Source organism: Arvicanthis niloticus, chromosome 4 (genome assembly GCF_011762505.2).
Source record: "Arvicanthis niloticus isolate mArvNil1 chromosome 4, mArvNil1.pat.X, whole genome shotgun sequence".
Taxonomy (NCBI): domain Eukaryota; kingdom Metazoa; phylum Chordata; class Mammalia; order Rodentia; family Muridae; genus Arvicanthis; species Arvicanthis niloticus.
The window spans coordinates 66,765,440-66,788,562 of record NC_047661.1 but is presented as its reverse complement, the minus strand read 5'-3'; the positions used below and the strand labels follow the sequence as shown (position 1 = coordinate 66,788,562).

Sequence of the window (23,123 nt, the reverse complement as noted above, 5' to 3'; positions counted from 1 at the left end):
TACACTGTTTTGACCATACCTACGTCTTCTCTCAGATCCTTTCTTATCTCCCTACCCACCCAGTTTCATGTCTTCCTTCTCCTCCCCTACTCTCCTTCCTTCGCCTCTTCTTCCTCCTGATCTTCCTCCTCCTCTTCTTCCTCCTCCTACTCTTCATCCTCCTCCCCTCCTCTGCTTCTTCCCTTCCTCCTCTTCCTCCTCCTTTTTAAGCCAGATGCTCTTGGATATGTGGTCATTTCCTGGAGCATGGATAACCTACCAGTAGTCATGCCTTTAAATAAGATTAACTCTTTCTCTCACAGAGGCTATCAATTGCCGATACTCCTTAGCTAGGAATGGGACTTTTTGCCCACCTGCCCCACCCATGCTCATTTTTGTCTGATTGGCTTGCACAAGTCCAGCATATTCTGTTACAACCACTATGAGTTCACAGGTATAACTGTCCTGCTGTGTTCAGGAAACACTGCTTCAATGTAGCCATCCACCACCTCTGGCTTTTATATTATTTCTGTCCTCTCCACCACAATGACCCCTAACCCTCAGAAGGAGAGATTAGATATAGATATAGAAATTGAGATTATATAGATAGAGATATACATATATGTTAGAGCTAAACACATCTCAGTCTCTTACCCCCTGTACATTGACCAGTTGTGAGTTTCTGTGCTGATCATCTACTGCTAAAAGAAACTTCTCATATGAGGGTTAAGAGATGGACTGGCCTATGGGCATAATGATAAGTCATTAGAAATCAGTATAATATTATGTCTACTTAGCAAAATAATAGTAAGTTCTTCTCTAGGGTCCTTGAGATAGGGTCTTAGAAGCTTTCTAAAATATATACATGCAAAAGTAGTTTAAATGGAGTTAGTTTATAACTCTATTGTAGGAGTTTATGTGGCGATACATTATCCCTATGAAAAGCCACATGTCAGGAATGAACTGCCTCTTTTGGAGCTGTTAGCCACTGGGGCCCCTTAGGCTCCCAAGCATTGTAGGTCATTGCCATTATTCTTGATTATCCAATTGTTTTTGGTATTTGTTGTTCTCAGTATTCAATATAACTACTCATTAGGGGAAAAATGACTTGTAGGCCTACTCAGGCCTGGGGGAAGGGCACAGTTTCCCCCTTAATTTTTTAAGATGGCAGTGCCAATATCTGGATGGGGCACAATATTTCATCCCGTCTAGGGTCTAGAGTGGTCGGGCGACTGTGCCTGGCTTAGGTTGGCATTTATATTACTCCTATATTACCCGTCATTGAGGAAATCATACATAGCATATTGATATATGCCTCTGCCTTAGGTTTATAGGAGCTAAAAATTACTCCTATAATTACCCGTCATTGAGGAAAACATACATAGCATAATGATGCATGCTTCTGTCTTAGGTTTATAAGAGCTCAAAACACTCTTACCCAACATTGACTAACTGGCCATCATTGGCACACTCTTTAGACCAAGACCACATTCAGACCAAAGGACCTGTGGGCATGCACTAGATGCAATTCTTCACAGTGATGTGTAACTGCCATGATGAATAGCTGAGCTTGCTAAGAGTGATCCTGTGTGAGGGCAACCAATCTGCTTAAAATATAAGGTTCAAAGGTTAAAAGCAACATGATTATCCATATAATGTAGAAAATAAGGTTGGAAGTAGAAGTATTTCATTATCTAATCTAACTGCTAATTAGCAGGGATCAGACACAAAGTCTGGCCACCAGGTATATAGTGGGTGGCTTTAAGTAATGATAAAAAACACTCTCCAGTAAGAGTGGAGATTATATATCAAGTTAAATCAGCTGGTTGATAAAGATTTTGAGCCATCTTTATCATTAGAATCATAATTATTAGGCTCAAGATCTGTGTCCACTTGAGGACCAGTCTTTTAGGCAGCCATCAGGCTCCAATCTCTTTTTCTGAAAAATGTAGACTGACCCATGACCCCAAATTAGAACAGGATCAGGACCACACCAAGTATTAGTTAAGGGGTCTTTCCACAAGACCCTGGCAAATGAGTTGGAAGTAACTGGATGCCAGTGGCAATCCACTGCAGACTGACCTTTAGCATCAGTTTGCGGAAAATTTAAAACAAATAAGACAAAATCAAGGTGTGCTTTTGGTTGACCTTGTGGTATAATTCCCCCTTTCTAGTTTAAAAAAGCCAATTAATATCTCTTAATAACCTTTAAAAATCATTAAATGCAAATTAAGATTAAAAGCAAACCATTTTCTTTTTGCATGTATACTTGTAAACCAAAAGAGGGTGCTAAATCCCACCACAAATGGTTGTGAGCCACCATGTGGTTGCTGGGAATTCAATTTTTATATTTTTAATTATAGGTCTAGCCTTTAACGGCTGAGCCATCTCTCTAGCCCCAACTATCTTTTATTAGAATTTTCTGTGCCACAATCTGTTTAGGATATAACTGAGGTCTCAAATATTGAAAAGATACTGCCTTTGAATCTTTTTTGGAGCAACAAATATTCCAAAAAATTTTTAAAGCTCGTTATATTGGAGCAAAGGCTTGCAGAAAAACTTCTTTAGAGAAATTCGCCAATAAAGTATCACACAATGAATAATATATACTAAAAGATTTAAACTCTTAATTTCTAGTATCAAAGTAACAAATATATATATATATATATATATATATATATATATATATATATATACTTAATATATATATTAATTAAAGCAATTAATCATTTTTTGAGGCAAACCTTTCTAACGATATCACTTCATGGGCTCTCAAAAATTACAAGTAAATTTACTGAATGTAAACCTCCCACCTGTACCAGAAATGTAAAGGAATGGTATAAAAACATCTTTTATATCTATAATAATTTTATATGTATTTACTGGAATGGCAGCTGGAGTAGACAAGTTAGGCTGTATAAATCTTAAGTTTGAACTTTGTTTTGGATTAATTTAGTAACCAATCTTTTTTAGCTGAGTGAGAATATCAGATAAAGGCCAACCTTATCCTCTAATAATTGTTACATATAATAGAGGAACCAAACGCATCTCATTTTTAACAACTTTGGAAGGAAGCAGATGTAAAGAAACTGAAACAAATTGAACAATTTTTTGTCAGCAGGTACAGTTATAACTATGGAGGGAAGTAGGCGTAATTTTAATGTTTCCAGCATAATCATAACTCACAATCATAACTCACAATCAAGCCCACAGACTGTTGTAAACAGACTATCTTTGGGTCTTAGAATTACTCCTCCTCCCCTGCAAGAAACACCTTACTGGTCAAGACCCAGGACAAAAGGAACATTTGGCCCCTGAGCTTCTGCAAGCTCAGTCTGCATTGTCTTAATTCAAATGTAAATGCTCTTAATCTCAGCCTGTTCTCTGAGGCCTGGCTAGGTCTGAACTGTGCAATTTTTTTTTTAAACCTTAAGTTTAAACTTTAAAAAATATGTGTTGTATCATTTTTTATAAGTTTGAGAGTTTCAAAAAAATCTCAAACTCTTGATTGAACTGCCAACTGTAGTCAATGGAATATTGGCAGTTTAACTATGTTTTTAAGCCTCTTTTGTAACACTAGAGTATAATTTTGAGAAACAAATAAACCATAATTTTGAGAAACAAAACCAATTTTTAATGATGTAAGCAATCAATTTTCTCTAAAATCAACATCAAGTAGATTACCTTTATGTTACAAAGTTTTGCTGCCAATTCTTATATATGAATACATGATAGTGCAGCTTTTAATATCTCACTAAAGAGACATTGTTTTTAAATCTTATCTTTATACATCTGGTTTCTGAATGACTCCAACCCTGAGTTACCAATCTTAAGCCAACTTTTGTTACCAAGGTTGTAAATTTTTAACCATACCCAATAACTTAAAGGCCGATAATTTATAACCAAGACATGTAGAACATATTTATACCTTAAAACCAATTAGAAACAAAATGAAGTGACTTCACATCTTATATATTTAAACCAAACAAAATTTCTCACTTTTTCTAGCTGTAATTTCAAGATAAAAGCACCTTGTCACAGAGATTTTTCTAGGACAAACAACTCTTAGCTTCCTTATTGAATCCAAAAAACCTGCTGGTCCTTTTAAAAGTAGCTTATACAACAATCAACTGTTACAAAGGCTTTTCCAGCTGAGCTCGGTGGTGTTAAGCAAACTTATCAGCCGCTGCTCTGCATATTAAAACTGCATTTGAAAACCTAGTTAAACTAGACCAAGGGTTGGATCAAGCAATTTTAATGATCTTTTGAACATTAAACATAGAACATAAAACATAGACCATCAATCATTCACACAATGAGACACATGGACAAAAAATACAATGAAACATGTGGACATTGGCACCCAAAGGGACAAACAAAGAAGGCAGAATTATGGATACTACTCAGTGCTCTGCCCTTTTTTGTTTTTCAAATTCTTTTAAACCCAGTTCCTCTCATCTAAGGCCGCCTCTCTTGGGCTTGCCAAATACTCTCCTTTCCCCAACTCACTATCACCTCCCTAGATGAGTTTATCATCGGGTCAATGCTCACTCAATTCTAGACCTGTATCCACCTTACACGCACTTCCTATAAACACAGTCATAACTTAGCTAGCATCAATGGCGTTCCTTGTTTACCTAGTGCTCTGGATACTTTACTTTTTCTTCCATTTTCCGTGGAGCTCCACCAAGACAATGTTTCCTCTGCTGGTCTTCCCTTCTCAGGTTCCACGGGTGGGCGCCATTCTGTAGCTGCCTGCAGCTATGGGAAACCGGGTTCTCCTGAGATGAAGTCTGGGAATGAACGGGAATGGAGGGCAAGAGAAACGTGGGGCCAAGACAAAGTATTCTGATCAAGGCCTGAAGTTTAATAATTTGCTTTCACATATAAAGGGGAAGCCCCATCCCCCAGAGTCTCTTCTCGGTTCAGCCCATGGGCTGGGTAAGGAGATAGCAGTCCAGAAGATGTCAAGGCTAGCTCAGCAGGCAGTCCATTCTTCTTAGCTCAGATAGCAGGCTCCAAGGCACCAAGGCTGGAAATGCAATGCATCTCAGGTCCTACTATTGCTTGATCTATTGTGGTAAATAATTTGCAGGCCTTCTCAGGCCTGGGGGAAGGGCACAACCCATTAAAACTGGTTAAAATTGTAAGTTTGTATTATGAATTTTTATTATAATATAAATGGCCACTGAATTAAGTCACTGTGCAGCAAAAGAAACAGAAGAGGGAGAGAGGTCACTTCATTACTATTAGGCAGGAGTAGAACCCCAGGCACCTCACACAGCCTTTATTTAACCAGCCAGCGAGCTTCTCTGACTACAGCACTCTAAGACAGAGTGGGCAGCCACTGAGCCATCTTTAGGAGATCTAGGCATATCTCTCTACTTCTCCTGTGGGCATAGGCTACCATCTTTCTTGTTGTGTTAGCTAAAGCAGCATGGTTATTGTTTCAAAATGGGGCTGTCTCTGAATACTTCAGCCTTAAAGGTTTTTTCTTCAGGCCCAAGTATAGGATACATGAGTCCAAAAAAAAGTTCACAAAACTCCGTATTAGTTCCAGACAACTGAGGTGACTGGTTTGTCCACCTTTTCTTTCTGTTTCTGATATTGAGACAAGTCCCTTAGAACCATGAAATATTGTTCTTGCCACACACTCAGTATGAACATTTGTGAATCCCAAAAGCAAAAATTTTATTCACATATGTGGTTAGATAAGTCATAGACCCTAAAAGAGAATCTATAAATATTACCTCATTAATGAAATAGTGTTAAACCAACTGTCAATGACTTATCACTGCACCTGTAGATCGACACATCTCCTAAGCCTCATCAGAGAAGTTTCTTTTAGTAAAAGATGACAATCAACCCAGCATGAACCTACAACTCAGCATGCAGAAAACAAGAGACTGTGGTGTGCTCAGTCCTAAGTCTATAACTGTATAGATCTATAACAGCTATACCTCATAGCTTCCTCCCATGGCTCAGGAATCATCTCAGAAGAGGTGGGGCAGACTGTAAGAGCAGTGTTTTCTGGACACAATAGGGTGGTTGCACGTATGAAATCACCGTAGTCATGACAGCATGTACAAAGCATGCCAGATAAAATGCATGTGTGGGGCAGGGAGGTGGTCAAAAGGTCCCACCTGCAGCTGAGGAGCTACCGGCGATCAGTGGCCATTGGGAGAGGGAGAGTCTGTTTTCTTCAAGGACCCCAAGGTCCTACACCTATACACACACACAGCACTGAGTGCACTCAGCGGGTTAAAAAGAAAAGTGAGCACATCAAGTTTTGAGGGAATAAATGGTAGGGTATGGAGTATGGGGAGGAACTGGAGAGCAGGGAAAGGGGGGCTTGAGTTTGATCAAAACACTGTATGTATGTGTAAAATTATCAATTTTTAAAAATCGTATCTACCCAGACACCTGGAGCCTTGCGTTTGACTCTCATTTGGGGTTCAGAGTCTGCTCTTTACCAGTTGGCCACTTTCTTTACTTTGAAAATCTCTCACTGGGCTCCAAACTCAGAAATGAAACTTGAGGCTAAGAGAACCTTGTTAATTCTTAAAGCCCCAAACTTAGGCCTTTTTATAGAGCCCTGTCAGATTCTAATGGCAAAGGATATGTCTAGTTATTGTAACCTTTTGCAATACATATTACTGTGCTTCCTGGAGCACACACACACACACGTGTGTGTGTGTGTGTGTGTGTGTGTGTGTGTGTGTGTGTGTGTAAGTCATAGCTACTACTACTACTATTATTTATTATTATTATTATTATTATTATTATTATTATTATTATTATTATTGGATCTCTCACTGAAACTGGAGCTCATTGGGCAGTAACTACTTGCTGACATTTCCATTTTCCCTCCCTGATAGCAGAAAGATGCACAAATGTCAAACAAATGTCAGTTTGGAGCCTTGAGTATCTCTATTCTTGAGAATGGTGCTTGGATACTCACTATTTCAGAAAAATGACTTCAACTTTCTTGATAATGTCTACATACCATCCATCTCTAGAGTTGAAAGCAGAGTCTTTGTGCTTGTTCTTGTGTGTTTTCCTGGCCATCTTTTGTCCTAGAGAAGGACAGGAGCTTCTACCTATACAAGGGTACAATTGGAACAGTGAGAGTTTAGATTATTAATACAAGTGGGATCCTTTGTGTTATAGACTCTACATGTGTTAAAGCCTCTACATGTACTTAAGACAGTGGCCAACCTAATATAGGACCAAAAGCTGCTCACTGTGGCTGTCACCTACTGTTCAGGCATGCCACATGTTCCAGGCTTGCCTTCAGAGTCTGTGCTAGACTAAGAGAAACCCCTCCATTCCATTCTTTCAAATATTTTCATGACAGTGTCAGTGGATTAGGTTCGGTAGGGTATAGGATTCCAGCATAAAAGATGCATCATTGGAAGATGAACACAGGAAGAAATCTGCCCCCTAGAATGTTGCCAGAGAAACTTCTGTTCCAATCATAGGTTCTGGTGTCCTCAGAGAGACCATTTTACATTCATTGGATCTGCTCCCTGAAGCTCTAAATATCATTCAACATAGAGAAAATTAGCATTACTTCAATGATTGTAATTTTAATTTTTAAAAGTTTATTTTTAATGATGGTTTTTAAACATTTTAACCTCTCTTTCAGTCCACCACCCACCACAGGTAGTGGAAAAGAAAGGATATGGGGGAAGTGGACCTGTTTAGAAATTGTGGGTTTTTTGTTTTTTTTTTGTTTGTTTGTTTGTTTGTTTTTTGAGTAAATCTCCATTGTGTTGTTAGGAAGTCAGTAATTTAGTGACGGCAAACACGAATCAGCAGCAATGGCAGGAACGCAACACAGGATGACTGACAAAATGATGTCAACTAATACAGACTCATGTAAGTTTTGTTAAGACAGAAAAGATGTAGGGAGACAAGACTCATGGAGGACAGGTGATACTTAGAGGAATTATAAATAGGACTCAGTAGATATGAGAGCGACTTATTTATAGAACTAACTGTATAACACCTTTTGGTCTCACATCTTCGCTGATCTTCACTTCATTGAAAGAGGCATAGCAAAAAACTTCTCCTGGCATTCCCTTTGGTCATGATCCTGATGACTTGTGCCTGTTTGGCTGAGGCCTGGCTATCTTTTAGGTCGTGCCATTGCTGCTGATTCGTGTTTGCTATCTTGACTTTATTCATAAAATATTTGTGAGTAGATCAACCTGCTGCTGCTGACCTATAAACTAAATTACTGAAGGAAGGAAGGAGTTTATTTCAGCTTACAGTTCTAGATAAGCCCATCATGAAGGGAAGTCATGACAGGATCTGGAGTCAGGAACTAAAGCAGAAGCCATGGTGGAATAGTGCTTAGTGGCTTGTTCCCCATGGCTTACTGAATCTGTTTTCTTATACAGTCCAATACTCCCTGACCAGGAGTGGTACAACTCCCTGTGATCTCTGCCCACCCACATTAATCATTAATCAGGACAATGCACTACTGCCTTGCCTACAGACATCTCTTGTAGAAGCATCCTCTCAGTCAAGAGTCCCCCTTCCCAGACAACTGTTGTTTGTGTCAATTGACACAAACCAACCAGCACAGCTAGTTATGCAACACCAGCCAGCCTGCACCTATACCCTTCCACATTATTTGGAGCAGAGGAAGAATCTTTCCTATGTGAGTCAAGGCCCTTCAGACTACTGTAGTTCAGAGATAAACCCAGTAGCCAAACTGTATCCATACTGCTTCTTCATTCCCACTGGTAGCTGACTAAAACAACTCCTGAACAGGAAGTTTTGAGCAGAAAATCTACCTTCTGGGTACCTAGAGCAAGCTTACTACCCAGCGATAACATGTTAAACCTGTCATCATTTCTTACAAGTTCCCATTTTTCTACCACCTAGTCTGGACTGACCTCTGGACAGGAGTCAATCCAGCCCTGGCAATAGTGCCACTTAGAAGGGCACAAAGTTGAGTACTAAGAAGAAATTTAAATGTTAAGAACTACTGAGGACCTGATTTGAATTTCAGTGGGCCCCAAACTCAGTGTTCCTGCAATGTCGAGTGCAATGGAAAGCATATCTACAAAAGGAAGGCATCCTACGCAGGAAGAATCATGTCACACCAGTGTGCAAATATCTAAACAAGTCTGTAAAGAGGAAGGACGTTTGCTTTTGCAGCACCCATTGGGTTGGGGTATGAACTGATTGACAGACAACTTTGCCACTTCCTTTTTTTCTATTTCAGTTAAGATCCCTGCTGAAGCACAGTGTTCTATCCCAGATCCATGGTCCATCTGCACTAAGGACTTGAGCTGCACCTGTCTCGAAGGGAGCTTCTTGCCTTTAATCTCATGCTGCTGTGTGCACTGCTTCTGGTCTTTGGTAGGTAGGATGCTGAAAAGGCTGGGGTGGTACCAGGGTAGGACTACCTCTGCTTGGGCAGCCTGGACACTCTTCCTGAGCATATGTCTCTCTGATGGGGTGGTAGCACTGGGGTTCTTCTGATCTAGTACTAGCAGGTATAATACAAATGGGAACTGAGCAAAGCAGGGTTCCCAGGATAAGGAACCCCCCCCCCCCGTGTGTGTGTGTGTGTGTGTGTGTGTGTGTGTGTGTCCCCTTACTAAAGGTGATTTGTCTCTATTATTTCTGTTTGATCTCTAGGAAAACAGTAAATTTTCATTAAAAGGGCTTCGAAGGTGGTTTCTGGTAGAGTGGACACATGCACAGCCCACATAAATCTTACACACTAAGGCCCATACCCTACTTCAGGCTTCACCATTTGTGGCTAAAGTCATATCTCCATACATTTAGACACTACATAGACTTCAAGCCTGGCTGACCATAGTTGATATCATAGGCTGTGGCTATAAATACGACTCTCTTACACTGCCCCATAGACAGCAGTAGGTCTAGAATACAGAAAGGAAGAGGACTAATCTCAATGAAATATGAGCAGACCCTCTGTTTCTTTTGTAGGTATTCTTAGCACCTAGGCTGCCCCTGTGTAGATAATTTCTCTTAAGCAAAATAGTCTGGACAGTTTCAAGGTGGAGCCCCCAAATTGGCTATCCAGTACCAAGTGGTGAGCCCTAAAATCATATATATATACAAGTAACATATGGATCGAGCAGGTTGTATTATATATAGATGTGTGTGTGACACACACACATATAAATATGCTATAAATCTGAAAAAGAGTTGGAGACAGGAAAGGGAAGGGGGAAAATGATGTAATTATATTTTAATTTAAAAAAAAAAAACATAGGAGACTTGAAGTTCTTGAAAATTTGCTTGCGAAAGACAAACTCCTGGGAATGTACAAGGACAGGTTTTGTTGTGCTTGAAATTATAAAAAAATGAATCCTGAATTCCATAGGAATGTTGTTTGTGAGTGAGAGAAGGAAGGATGAAGTGAAAGATAGAGGGAAAAGATAGAGGAAATGAAGGAGGGAAGATGAAAGGGAAGGGGGAGGGGAAAGAAGCAGAAAGGAAAAGAGAGGGACGTGCTTGGGAGTCCTCAGAAGGTTAGAACCTTTTAAAAAGCCTAAAGACTTCGGTCCTGTGTAATCTCTCTCTGTTCCCTTGCAGCTCCTGTCGGAGTCCAGTCCGGTGAGCAAGTCTTCTCTTTGTTCCTTTAAATCTCTGGACCTCGCTCTCTTGGGCATGGGAGGTTCTGCCTAGTGAAGTGTCTTAGCAGAAGGTAGCAGAAGGGATCCGTAGCAGAGTAGGGTGAAGAGAGAGGCAGGGTTGGGACACCTCACTCCTCACCCTTAGTCAGCTGGGACAGGGTATTCCACAACCTCTGTTTTGTCAGCTATTGCTGGATAAAAAGAAGACCACGTCTTGACTCTCTCGAGGCAATGAATTACTTCCCCATTGCTGCTGACCTGGCAGACAGGAAAGGGAATAACTACAAAGGGAAAGCCTTCTGTATAGTCACTGGGGGAAAAGATTCTCATGCCCATTGCAAACGGCGACACAGAATATATTTATAGCAGAGAGGCAGCAAGAGGCAGAGAAGTTGCTCTGCAGAAGGCAAGGATACCCTTAGGTCCCTATTGGGACAGAAACAATCCAATGCCTAATGTGCTTCCCCTTTCTTACTGGAATTTTAATATAATGAAATTTAAAAAAAAAGAAACACTTAGTTTCATGGCAGCCTGGGAAATTATACTTTCTTCCTTGCTTAAGCCTTTGAAAACACATTCATTCTACAGTGTGGAGAGGAGATGATACTTGTGTGCCTAGGTTTGTAATTTTAAACAAGAATGTTTTTAAATTACTTAGTGGGGGTGGTCTCTAGAGCAACCACATGGGATCCAGTGAGCTCATAGAAATTATGGCAAAAGATGTGTACAGATGCATAATTGTGACCACATTGAGGAAATACAGCTCTAAGTAAGATCTCAAAAATGAAGACCACTAACCCAAGGGTCTCACAGTTAAATCCTTATTTCTGTCTCAGGGAAAACTATTACAATGTTTCTCTGTCTCCTTGACCTTCTATCATTCTCAGTTTGGCCTCATAAACTTCTCAAATATTTCTTTAATCAAACTGACTTTATTTTTAACATAGTCACAGGATATATATTAGCCAGCCTCACCATGTAGGAAAAAGAAAACTGGCCTTCACCTCTTCTTTATCAACCTTTGTGCCCTGGCGTCTACCTCTGTACCCATTATCTTTCGAAGCCAGTAAAAGCTGCACAGAAGGTGCCTTTGAGCTTGGCTGCTCACTTTGTCCTACTGAAACCATCTGAATGAGCAGCTCAAACTTGACATAGATACAGAGGTGTACACTGATGTATGTGAACAATGCAAACTACATACATAAACGGAACATCCTGGAGGATGAGAAGGTGAACTGAGGATTTAGTTCAGTGCTAGAGAGCTGGTCTGGGTACAATGTGCGCGGTCCCAGGTTTGATCCGCAGCATCTTCAAAAAAAAAAAAAAAAGAAGGAAGGAAGAATGGATAATCATCAGAGATCATCATCTTTATGAGATGTGCTTTAGTGTGACATTTGTTTTAGAAAATTCTCACTGTTCCTCATCTACACCTTATAGGTGTCACTCGAGGGTCTGAGGGCCTTACCCTTTTCCTCCTGAGACAGGCCCTTGGGACTCAGAGGGATGAGCTGGGCAGGTGCTAACCATCGAGTTAGTACTGTATCTTTCCCCCTGTGCTCCGTTCCCTCACACTGGGAAGCATCTTGTTTTACTCTGAACGGGAGTGATGCTTTGTGATGAAGGATCGTGTTCAGAGCAGGGTCTTGCCTTTTTATCAGAACAACAGACATTTGACATGCTAACTCCCCAGTGCACTGCAACTCCAATCTGGCATTTGAAGCTGAATTTCTAGCTTTGCAGACTGAAGTCTTTCTGTGGGAAGATGGAGGTTGTGGGGTGGACTGCCAGAGCAGCATGCTGGCAAGCTCGTCTCTCTTCAGAGATGTCTACAGGATCCTTTCTGTTCTTTTGTGTTTTCTCCTGCTGTGGCAGATCCAAAACACCTGAGCTATTCATTAGCTCCCGGATGACACCGTCCTCTAGGGGAAGCAATGGCCTGAATAATGCTTCTTCCTTGTGGGACCCTACAGGGCCAAAGCATAACAGGGATTTGCAGACACATCTGAAAGAGTTTTTAGTAGACTCCAGAGACTGGAAATGTAGATTGCAGAGCTTGTGCCTGTGACCCCACTGGTTTTATCAAGGAAGAATGGCGCCTTTGCTTCCTTTTCAGACTGGCTGAGCATCAGCATACCATACCGTGCGTATGAAGGAGATCGAGTAGTTATAAGCTGCACAGGGGAACGTAATGGTGACATAAAGAGACTGAAGTACTTCAAGAATGGATATCACATAGCAACTTACAGCAGCGCTTCAAGCTACATCATTGAGAATGCAAGATCCAGTGACAGTGGCTCCTATTCCTGTAAGGCAGATAGGAAATTTTTCCTATTTATAGACGTAACAGAAGAAACAGGATCTAAGTGGCTTAATGTACAAGGTAGGGGATCATTCTTCAAGTGGCTGTGTCTAGGAAAGAGAGTGCCTGGGTAAGAGAGCCAGGCTACAGGGCATATGACACTAACCAGGGATGGATAAATGGCAGTAGGCAGTCTGTCCTGAAGTATGAGTATGTGTGTGTGTCTTACTCTTTAGGCACTTCTGGAGAACTGTATAGTCTACTACTAACAGGTGGTCTCTTCTAATTCTGTCTTCCCTCCAGAGCTGTTTCCAGCACCTGGGCTGACAGCCAGCCCTCTGCAGCCCATAGAGGGGAGTTCAGTGACCCTGTCCTGCAACACCTGGCTCCCTTCAGACAGGGCAACGACCCAGTTACGTTATTCCTTCTTCAAAGATGGCCATACTTTGCAATCGGGCTGGACCTCATCAAAATTTACCATCTCAGCAATATCGAAGGAAGACTCGGGAAATTACTGGTGTGAAGCAATGACTGCCTCTCGAAGTGTCTCAAAGCACAGTCACCGGTCCTATATAGATGTGGAGAGTGAGCATCAATGGGTTGGGCTGATGGGGCTGAGTCAGGCAGGGAGAGCAGGGCACCAGCCTGACTGCAGGCTCCTCCTTATTCCAGAGGGTAGAAGGTGTCATGGTTCGCCGGGACTCTCGAACGCTAGTTTCTGTGGGGGCATAATTTCCCAATGACTTTGCTCTACCTTTCAGAAAAGAGACAATAGTAGCTTTACTCAACTAAAAGGTCAATAAAGTCCAGCCTCTATCTATGAGGAGAGACCTCCCCACCCCCAGTTAGGAGGTCATACAGTGAAGGCACAAATAATATTGGAAATGACAGTAACAATTTTTAACTCATAAAAAGAATTACTACATTGCAGAGCTCAGCTAAAGTTGTTGTGATGCCCTGCACTCTCTCTGACTTTTACAAATATGTGCAGAAGAGAAGACAGGAGGATTTACTGAGTGCAAGATGTCCCTCAGAGAATTTTGTCCTCACAGTGGCCTGTGAAATCATTTTATGAGTAGTGCCTGTAAAGTGGTTACTGTTACTCTTCCCATTTTACAGACGAGGAGACCCAAAGCAAAGAGCTGTTAGAGACTTGCCTAAGGAAATCCAGCACAGAGTTTTGGAATTTAAATGTGGTTGCTCTAGCCTGTACATGTACTTTAAGCACTTCCTAGCCAGCCCTGTCAGAAGATACCAGCATCACGAGCTAACATTGCTGAACAGTACTGGTGCGAGACTGCTTTGTGTATGTGTCTCAGCCAGTCTTCGTGAGAACTCTCTGAGGTTACTATGATTATCCAAATGCTATTGAGAAAAACGGAGGATTAGAGATACTGCCTTACTCAGATTCTGCAGCTATTAAACGGCAGAACTTAATTGTTACTCTAGTCAGAAAACTCCTTTTTTTAAAAATGAGATTCCAGTCTCTCTTATTGCCTAAAGTTCACAAGGAGGTCAAGAGACGGCAGAACCCTGAGGGATGTGGTCGTGAGTGTGGGTATGGAAAAGTTCAGGAAATAGCGAATAGGACTGTTACTGCAGAGTGGTCCTGTACAATGCCCCTAAGTACATGCCATTCCCATGAAAAACACTCAGGCAAGCAGGGTGAACTCTCAACTCCAAATATCTACCTGCCATAATTCCCAGAAAGTGATACTGGACCCTACCTGTCTTGAATTTCCCTACCTGGTCTTTAACAATTATCTTCTGTTCACACAGGGATCCCTGTATCTCAAGTCTCCATGGAGATCCAGCCTGCAAGGGGCTGGGGAGTTGAAGGGGAGACACTGGCCATTGAAGGGGAGCCACTGGTCCTTGCTTGTTCTGTGGCTAAAGGCACGGGACTAATCACGTTCTCCTGGCACAGGCAGGACACTAAGGAAAGTGTAGGGAGGAAAAGTCAGCATTCCCAAAGAGTGGAGCTGGAAATCCCTGCTATCAGGGAAAGCCACGCTGGGGGATACTACTGCACAGCAGACAACAACTATGGCCTTGTTCAGAGCACAGTAGTGAACATCACCGTGAAAGGTGAGTAGCATCCCCAATCGGAGTCAACGGCTCCCAGCTAGAAAAAGATGTTCAGGACAAGGTACAAGGAAGATAAGAAGAGGCTGAGAAGCTGTCTGAACACAGCAGGGTCTGTACAGGAGACCTTAGGAAAGAATGCACGGGGCTGGAGGGGGGAAGTTTGGGTGAAAACAATGTAGGCTATGAGTCCCGGCACTCCCTCTGATACTCTGCTGTGCTCTCAGTTCCAGTGTTGGACCCTGTCCTCTCCATCAGTGTTCCTGGGGTACGGCCCTTCATAGGGGATGTGGCAGAGCTTCACTGTGAAGATAAGAGAGCGTCTCCTCCCGTTCTGTACTGGTTTTATCATGAAAATATCACTCTGGCGAACACCTCGGCACCTTTTGGAGGAAAAGCATCCTTTCATCTCTCTCTGACTGCAGGGCATTCTGGGAACTACTCCTGCAAAGCTGACAACGGCTGGGGGATCAAGCGCAGCGAGGTAGTAACGCTCAATGTCACAGGTAGGACAGTTTAATGTCCCATTCCAGGGTGCAGCTTGCATTATGCAGAGCCATGCTTTCTTCCTCTCCTTGTACTCTCCCACCCTTCAGGAAAGCGGAGCTCCGCTTGAGGACCGTCCTTACTCCCAGGCGTGCTCTTCAGTCTTAGCGGCACCATTGTCCACTGTTTGGTATTCCTGTCCGCTTTTCATTTAATCACGCATGTGTAAAACCAGGGATCTGACCAGTGTAATGGGTGGGCTAGGTAAAGCATGGAGAGGAAAGGCAGATGTCCTCAGTGTTCACAGAGGCTCACTCAGGGTGACTAGGGAGCTCCCACTAGCCCTTGTAGTTAAGAAAAAAAGAAAAACACGAGCCACAAACAAAGCAGATGTTGGGATTTAACTTTTTATTTAGACAGTATCCCTTAATTTCCATAGCAACATAATTATTACACAAAGAAATAAGATTTAAATTAAGCAGTTTGTCCAAGGTACCATGGAACTGAAAGTTAGGGCAGCCAGAGCCAAGAAGCTTTGTACTTTGCCACTGTGTGAATAGGTCTGGGTGGTAGTGTGATTTTTTTTTTTCTTTAATCCATTATGGAAGAGAATTTTTTCATGAGTTATAATATGGACCAGTTTCTGAGCTTCCCTTCTAAGGTAATCTTAGTCATCACAGGCAGTAACTTTATAAGACTTATTAATGTTTTATTTCAGTTGTTTGCATCTGTTTATTTAGTGTTAGGTATCAAAACCAGGGTTTCAAGTGTGCTAAGCCTATGCTTTCCAACCCCCTGCATCCTATTAACACATGGGTGTTTGTTTTTCTTTGCCAGGGATAGCGGAGCTTCATAAGAATGGTTTCAGGGAGCATCCACAAATTTTGTGTTCAGAAATTTAAAACATTTAGATTATCTAGTACTTGAAGTCTTTGCAACTAGCCAAAGATTCTTGGAGACAAGTAGACTGTTACCTCTACTGTTAAATCTTTTTTGTTAATTGGGATCCACACATCCCCTCATCTTCATTCCTTCAGCTTCTTTCTCAGACAAGCAAAGTTGGCCACCAACAATGTTAATCTTGTAGCTGTATTTTATCTGACATATCTCAGAGAAGGAACAATGATCCTGAGTTTAAGGCCTCTCTAGACTATGTAAAAGATCCTATATCAAAAGAATATAATGGCCGGGCGGTGGTGGTGCACGCCTTTAATCCCAGCACTTGGGAGGCAGAGGCAGGTGGATTTCTGAGTTCGAGGCCAGCTTGGTCTACAGAGTGAGTTCCAGGACAGCCAGGACTACACAGAGAAACCCTGTCTCGAAAACAAACAAACAAACAAACAAAAACAAATAACAACCAAGAATATAATGATGCATGGCCATAATTCCAACATGTGTGGGAAGCTGAGGCAGGAGGATCACTGTGAGTTAAAGGCAAAAATGGGCTTCAAAGAAAACAAGGGGGGTGGGTAGGAGAATCCCTTTCTAATTTCTAATAAATCCAATTTTATGTTTTAAAGAAGCCTGGGCATGGTGGGTAACAAAGGCAAGAGGATTTCTTGAAGTTCAAGATTAGTCTGGGAAACACAGTGGCATCACCATCTCAACAAACTAAGTAAAAACAAAATAACAAAGTAGAAATCAGAAATTAAACAGGCATTAAAAAAAAAAGACACAGAACAAACAAAACAGGTCTTTCTCCATCATGAAACTGTGTCTCAGTCTCTATCGTTGGTAAGAATTTAATTATATCCTTCCGGGTTTTTAAGATTTTTTTTTGAGCTTATGAAAAACAAACCTTGCATCTCTGTGTTTCCCAGTGTAGGCAGAAGCTTTTTGTGGAGCTCACTTAACTGATGTGACCTGAGGTGGTGGGAAAAATGAGAGTGCAGGAAGGCTAAGCCAGGTTCTAAGATCCCTCCTTTGGCAATTTCTTATCTGCCTTAGGTTCCTTTCCTGTTGCCCTGACAAAAACCCAGCAAAAGCAACTTAAGAGAAAGGTATTTCTTTTGGCTAACAGTCCAAAGGTCATGGTTGGGAAGTCAAGGCAGCAGGTGCTTGAAGCGCATCTGTCACATCATATTTACAATTGTCAGAGCTGTGAATGCTTGTGCACAGTCAACTTTCTCCTTTTTTTTTTTTTTTTTTTTTTTTGAGACAGGGTTTCTCTGTGTAGCCCTGGCTGTCCTGGAACTCACACTGTAGACCAAGCTGGCCTCCAACTCAGAAATCCACCTGCTGCCGTGCGGTGGTGGCGCACACCTTTAATCCCAGCACTTGGGAGGCAGAGGCAGGTGGATTTCTGAGTTCAAGGCCAGCCTGGTCTACAGAGTGAGTTCCAGGACAGCCAGGGCTACACAGAGAAACCCTGTCTAGAAAAAAACAAAAAAGAAAAAAAAAAAGAAATCCGCCTGCCTCTGCCTCCCAAGTGCTAGGATTAAAGGCATGCACCACCACTGCCCGGCAACTTTCTCCTTTTAATGCAGTCAGGGATCCCAGCCTAGGGAATACTAGCACCCACAGTGGACAAATCTTCCTAGTTTGATTAACCTAATCAATAGTTCCCCATGGGCATGGCCACCAGCCAAGCTAACCTAGATAATCCCTGATAGGTGGTAGTGCCTAAAAACTTTTAGGTGATTCCAGATACTGTCAATCAATCGTTAACATTAACTGTAACAGTAGCCCTGCTCTAAAGACCTGTGTACACAGGAGCTGCTTAAGAGCAGACACATTTTTTAATGTGGGACTGAAGTGATTAATATTGGGCTGTCTTTCTAGGAAAAGTAGTGGTTTTGGTGGAACAGGGAGGATTAGCTAGGATTGCATAGCCATAACCTATTGGTAGAAATATGTATAATTGTTATTAAGACGAAGTTATAATTTCTTAAATGGTACAAAATTTACTTTGATTTCAAATTTAAGGTTTTCATTAGTTTAAGCTTCTTATTGATATAAAAGTGAGATTAATATTGTTATTATCATAGGCATTGTGCCTATATAACACATTTAGGAATACAAGGCTTAGACCCAGTCCTTCTTTAACTTTTTAAACTGATCTGAGATGGTTAGCCTGTGAGTTAAGGGCCTATAGCAAATTCATGGCTCTGAGTTTATTATTAGGGTGTTTTCTATATTTTATTTAGCTGAGAGGAGTTAACAAACAATAGTCCAGATTGCCTTACATGGATAAATTGGTTTTCAAAATGTCAGAAGTCCACAGAATTGACGTTACAAGCATTTCTGTATTAATGTCCACTTTGATTAGAGACCTGTCTGCTCCTGACAGCTTCCTGTCTTGAATTCTAAGAAGAAATTGAGCATCTTTGGAGTTACTCCAGTTGTGGTGAGACAGCCACTAGGCAAGAATTGCCTCTTTCCATCTACAGACAAATTACTGTCCAGAAAAGGACAAACTTGCAGAATAGTCGACTGATTATATCTGCCAAGACAGAGTAATCAGCCCTTAATAATTCTGCATCACTCGGTCTGTCAGATAATCCTGGGCCAGAAGGCTGAAGATCGAATGCTCTAACGTTTTGTAGTATAGGGACTGTCCAGGTGCTCAGTGGTCTCTATAATTTGGCTAAGTTTTAGAAGCTATACTTTGTGCTTCCCATAATTTCAGTTAACTCAGTCATTCTGGATTTCTGATGAGGTTGAAGACTTATAGTCTCATAGCCAATCCTTGCTATTTACTTTGAGAGAAAAGGTTTGAGAGGATGGTTTTCAGCTGACATTCATTCTAAAGCCAAGAAAAAAAAGCCAGGTTCAGAATTAAGTCTTTAGTTAGGAGGGACAACAGAGGTTCTGTTTAGTCAACAAAATGATGGACTGGGTATTAGGTCTATCTTGTATCTTACTGACACAAATTGGTCATATAGTTATGCTCTAATTGTATTCTAAGAGAAAAGGTTTTTTTTTAAAAAAACAGGAATGGTGATATGTAGGAGGAGCTAAGGTGGGAGGAGTAGATAAGGAGTGGAGGAGGAGGAGCTAGGTGACAAGGGGGGTGGGGAGCATGGAGGTAGATGTTTTTGTGTCCCCGCCAGTCAAAGATAGTTGATATATCTAGGTTGGGGTATTGGGTTAAACTTTTGATTGATATTGAGCATTACCAAACTTATAAAGCCTTCATTTAACATTAAAAAACTAGAATAAAAGCAAAAAGGAGCCAGCGTGGTGGCGCACACGTTTAATCCCAGCACTTGGGAGGCAGAGGCAGGTGGATTTCTGAGTTCAAGGCCAGCCTGGTCTACAGAGTGAGTTCCAGGACAGCCAGGGCTATACAGAGAAACCCTGTCTTGAAAAACCAAAAAAAAAAAAAAAAAAAAAAAAAAAAAAAAAAAAAAAAAAAAAAAAAAAAAAAAAGCAAAAAGGAGAAGTTGGGATAGGATAGGGGTTTTCTAGGGAGGGAAAATGGGGAAAGGGATTGGCATATGAAATGTAAATAAAATATCCAATAAAGATTTTCACAAAAAAATAAAAAGAGCAGACACATTTTTAAATGCACTTTCACCTACTCTGTTTGCAGAGCCACCACCCAAGGTGCGTTTGGTGAATGGTCCCCACCACTGTGAAGGACGAGTAGAGGTGGAACAGGAAGGTCGCTGGGGCACTGTATGCGATGATGGCTGGGACATGAAGGACGTGGCTGTGGTGTGCCGGGAGCTGGGCTGTGGAGCAGCCCAGCACACACCTATAGCCATGCTGTATCCACCAGTAGTTGTTGATGAAGCTCTGCCTGTGCTCATTCAGGTAGCCCTGTGCAATGGCACAGAAAAGACCCTGGCTGAATGTGACCAGGTTGAGGCCTTTGACTGTGGACACGATGAGGATGCTGGAGCTGTATGTGAAGGTGAGTGATGACAGAGCTGACATGGGGCTGAGCCCCTCCTTAGGCTGCCACCTTCTGCTTTCCTTCCTGTACCTATTCTACAGTAGAATGCACTTGGGGCAACACTGTCAAATCACATTAGATTGGCCCAGAGTTACAAAACATTAGTATTCTTATAGTTGTGTTGTTGAGGCATAATGTCAAGAAAATCATTATGAAGCCATCAATGTATACAGTTTGGGTGGTTTTTAGTCAGGATGATGATGCTTAAATTACTGTGAAGTCTCTTCGGCTCTCCTGAGCTCTTTCGTTTACAACCCCATCAATCAGAATGAAGCCTTAGATTCTAATGGTAGTTCTGGAAAGACATTGGTGGTCCCAAAAGTCAGGCCCAGGAATCAGGATATAAAAGACAGATTCCAGAGTCAAAGCAAAAGGAAGAACTCTGAGAACTGTTGCAAGTTTCCACATCTCCACAGAGCCTGTGACTAGAGGGGAAGCCAGGGACACTGTCCTTCCTAGCCTCGGCCCACTGAATGCAAGAGTGGCCTTTTGCAAAAAGAATTAGAACTACTGGAACAATGCCCATTTCAAGATATTTGGAAGGTGGTAAGTAGCTTGTTCAAGGTAGTGGAACCAGGACTAGGCCCTGTAGAGCCTGTGGGATCTACAGAGCCTTTGAGGTTGGCTTCCCCTATGTACCAGCCCCAGAAATAACAAACTTCTCTGTGGCTGATTGTCTTTGTCAGTGAATTGAGGTGTCTAGACCTCACTGAGTTGAGATAAAATTAGGACTGTACATATTCAGGACCTTTGGTGGATGTCCATGTGTAGGAAGAAGCCCTCAGGGCTGACTTTGGATGGTTTGCTGGGATGTGGGCTTCTCTGGTTCAGGCTATCTTCAGTCTTCATTCTGATTCACATGTCTTTTTAGAAAATCTGATGCATGTGTTTACACAGCCCTTTGCTGGGCCTCTGAATCCTGATCTCTTCTCATTCCTTCTACATGCAGTCTTACCCAGCACTTTCTGAAGATCTAGAGACCAGAGACCATCAGACCTCCTGCTTTCTGCACTTGGGCCTCACAGGCCTAATAGTCTCTAGCTCCCAGTGGACTTCCAGACTTCAGCTGTGGCTTATCCTTCAACAAGACTCGAAACAATTCTGCTCTGAGATAGTGTTCTAACAGCTCCAAAGGAAGCCTGAGTCTCTTGTCCCCAGAGTCCAAGCTTGCAAAAATTGTTTCCTACCTTTCTAGTTTCTTCTAGCTATCTCCTAGGGCAGATGTAGAGGTGGGGCAAGTGAAGATCAGATGTGCCTTGTAGAATGTGGTCTAATAAAGCACATACAGCAAAAGAAACTCTGAGTGCATATGTTTGTTTCTTCTTGACTTGGGAAGAAACTAGCTTTAAAAAAATCTTTTTAAACCATTTGTTTACATTATAGATGTAAAGCAAATTAGAAAAAAATTGATATATAGAAAAGAATAAAAATCTCCAAAACACACATACACAGTCATAAAGTAACTGACATTAACCAAAGGGATTATAAATAATAAATCTGTACAGATGGATGATTTAACAATTAAATTGATTGTCTTATAAACCACACAGTATTTTAGTATCTAAATTCAATAATTTATTTTTTTATTTGTGTGTTATTTATTTAGGTTTTTTGAGACAGGTTTTCTCTGTGTAAGGCCCTGGATGTCCTGGAACTCACTCTGTAGGTCAGGCTGGCCTTGCACTCGGAGAACTGTCTTTCTCTGCTTCCTGAGTGCTGGGGTTAAGACATATGCCACCACACCAGCCTTAACAATTTAATTTTAAGGAATTTCTGAAGAGAAATATACATGAACAGAACTCATACATATATGTGTCCATGCCTTCTTGAAATTATTGTAAACATTTTTACACTGGTGTTTCTTATTCTAAAATTGTATTCTCCTTTGTTTTGTTGTTTTTGTCTGTTTGTTCTCAGATGGGCTATTACTGTAGCCTAGGGTGACCCTCAAACTTGCGATATAGCCAAGCGTAACCTAGAACAGAATCTCAAGTTCCTCCTACCTCTAGTCTCTAAGTGCTTGAGTTACAGGTGTGTGCTCTTGTGCCTGGTTTAGTGTGCTACTCTGTAACTTTAACTTCTAAGCCTACTTTTAATGATGATTCTTAAACACCTCAACCTCCCTTCTAGCCCACCACCCAGCAGAGGTAGTGGGTAAGTGTCCGCTCCTTGCTGGCAGGTCTAGGTGAGAGGAGAGAGGTCCTGTCTAGCTAGGTCTCTCTGGGGCTAAGCAGGATGTTGACTGTCAACAGCCCCAAAGAAATATAACCGGCTGGGAGTCTTGTCGAAGCAGGAACTCAACTTTAATGTATCAGCCTCTTGCTTTTATAAACTCGAAGCATAGGGAGGAGTTTTTGAGGGGTGAGATGATGTAGGAGACAGGGAAGGATGACAGAGGGTATGGGGTGACTGACAGAGCCAATGGCAAAGCTCTACATCAGCAACAACAGGGCAGAGGCGGGGCCAAACAGGTCTTGTTGAGTCACCCCGTATGGAAGTGACTGAGATAGGTCTCAAAGCCGCAGAAACTTGAGCCAGGTTCGGGTTTGGTCACAAGACACAAACCAGGGCTGAAATGGGACCCAACAGGAAAGAAAGGATACAGGGGAAGTGGATCTGTTTAGAAATTGTTCTTTGGAGCAAATTCCATCTGCTTTGTCAGGAAATCAGCAATTCAGTTCACAGGATTCAGCAGTGGCAGCTCGATCCACTCACACATACTTCACAGTCCAATTTGGTAGAGTCAGGA

At 41.7% G+C, this 23,123-nt stretch overlaps 1 protein-coding gene across 1 annotated transcript; it reads left to right on the top strand.

The window, feature by feature from the left end:
• Nucleotides 1-9,200: 9,200 nt before the first annotated feature.
• LOC117707092 (Fc receptor-like protein 2) lies at nucleotides 9,201-21,671 on the top strand. Its single transcript, XM_034500447.2, has 8 exons — nucleotides 9,201-9,354; nucleotides 10,564-10,584; nucleotides 12,718-12,984; nucleotides 13,207-13,488; nucleotides 14,683-14,991; nucleotides 15,216-15,494; nucleotides 20,009-20,332; nucleotides 21,324-21,671. The coding sequence occupies exons 1-8, from the start codon at nucleotides 9,324-9,326 to the stop codon at nucleotides 21,341-21,343; spliced, it is 1,533 nt and encodes a 510-aa protein (XP_034356338.1). The 5' UTR covers nucleotides 9,201-9,323; the 3' UTR covers nucleotides 21,344-21,671.
• The last annotated feature ends 1,452 nt before the right edge of the window (nucleotides 21,672-23,123 follow it).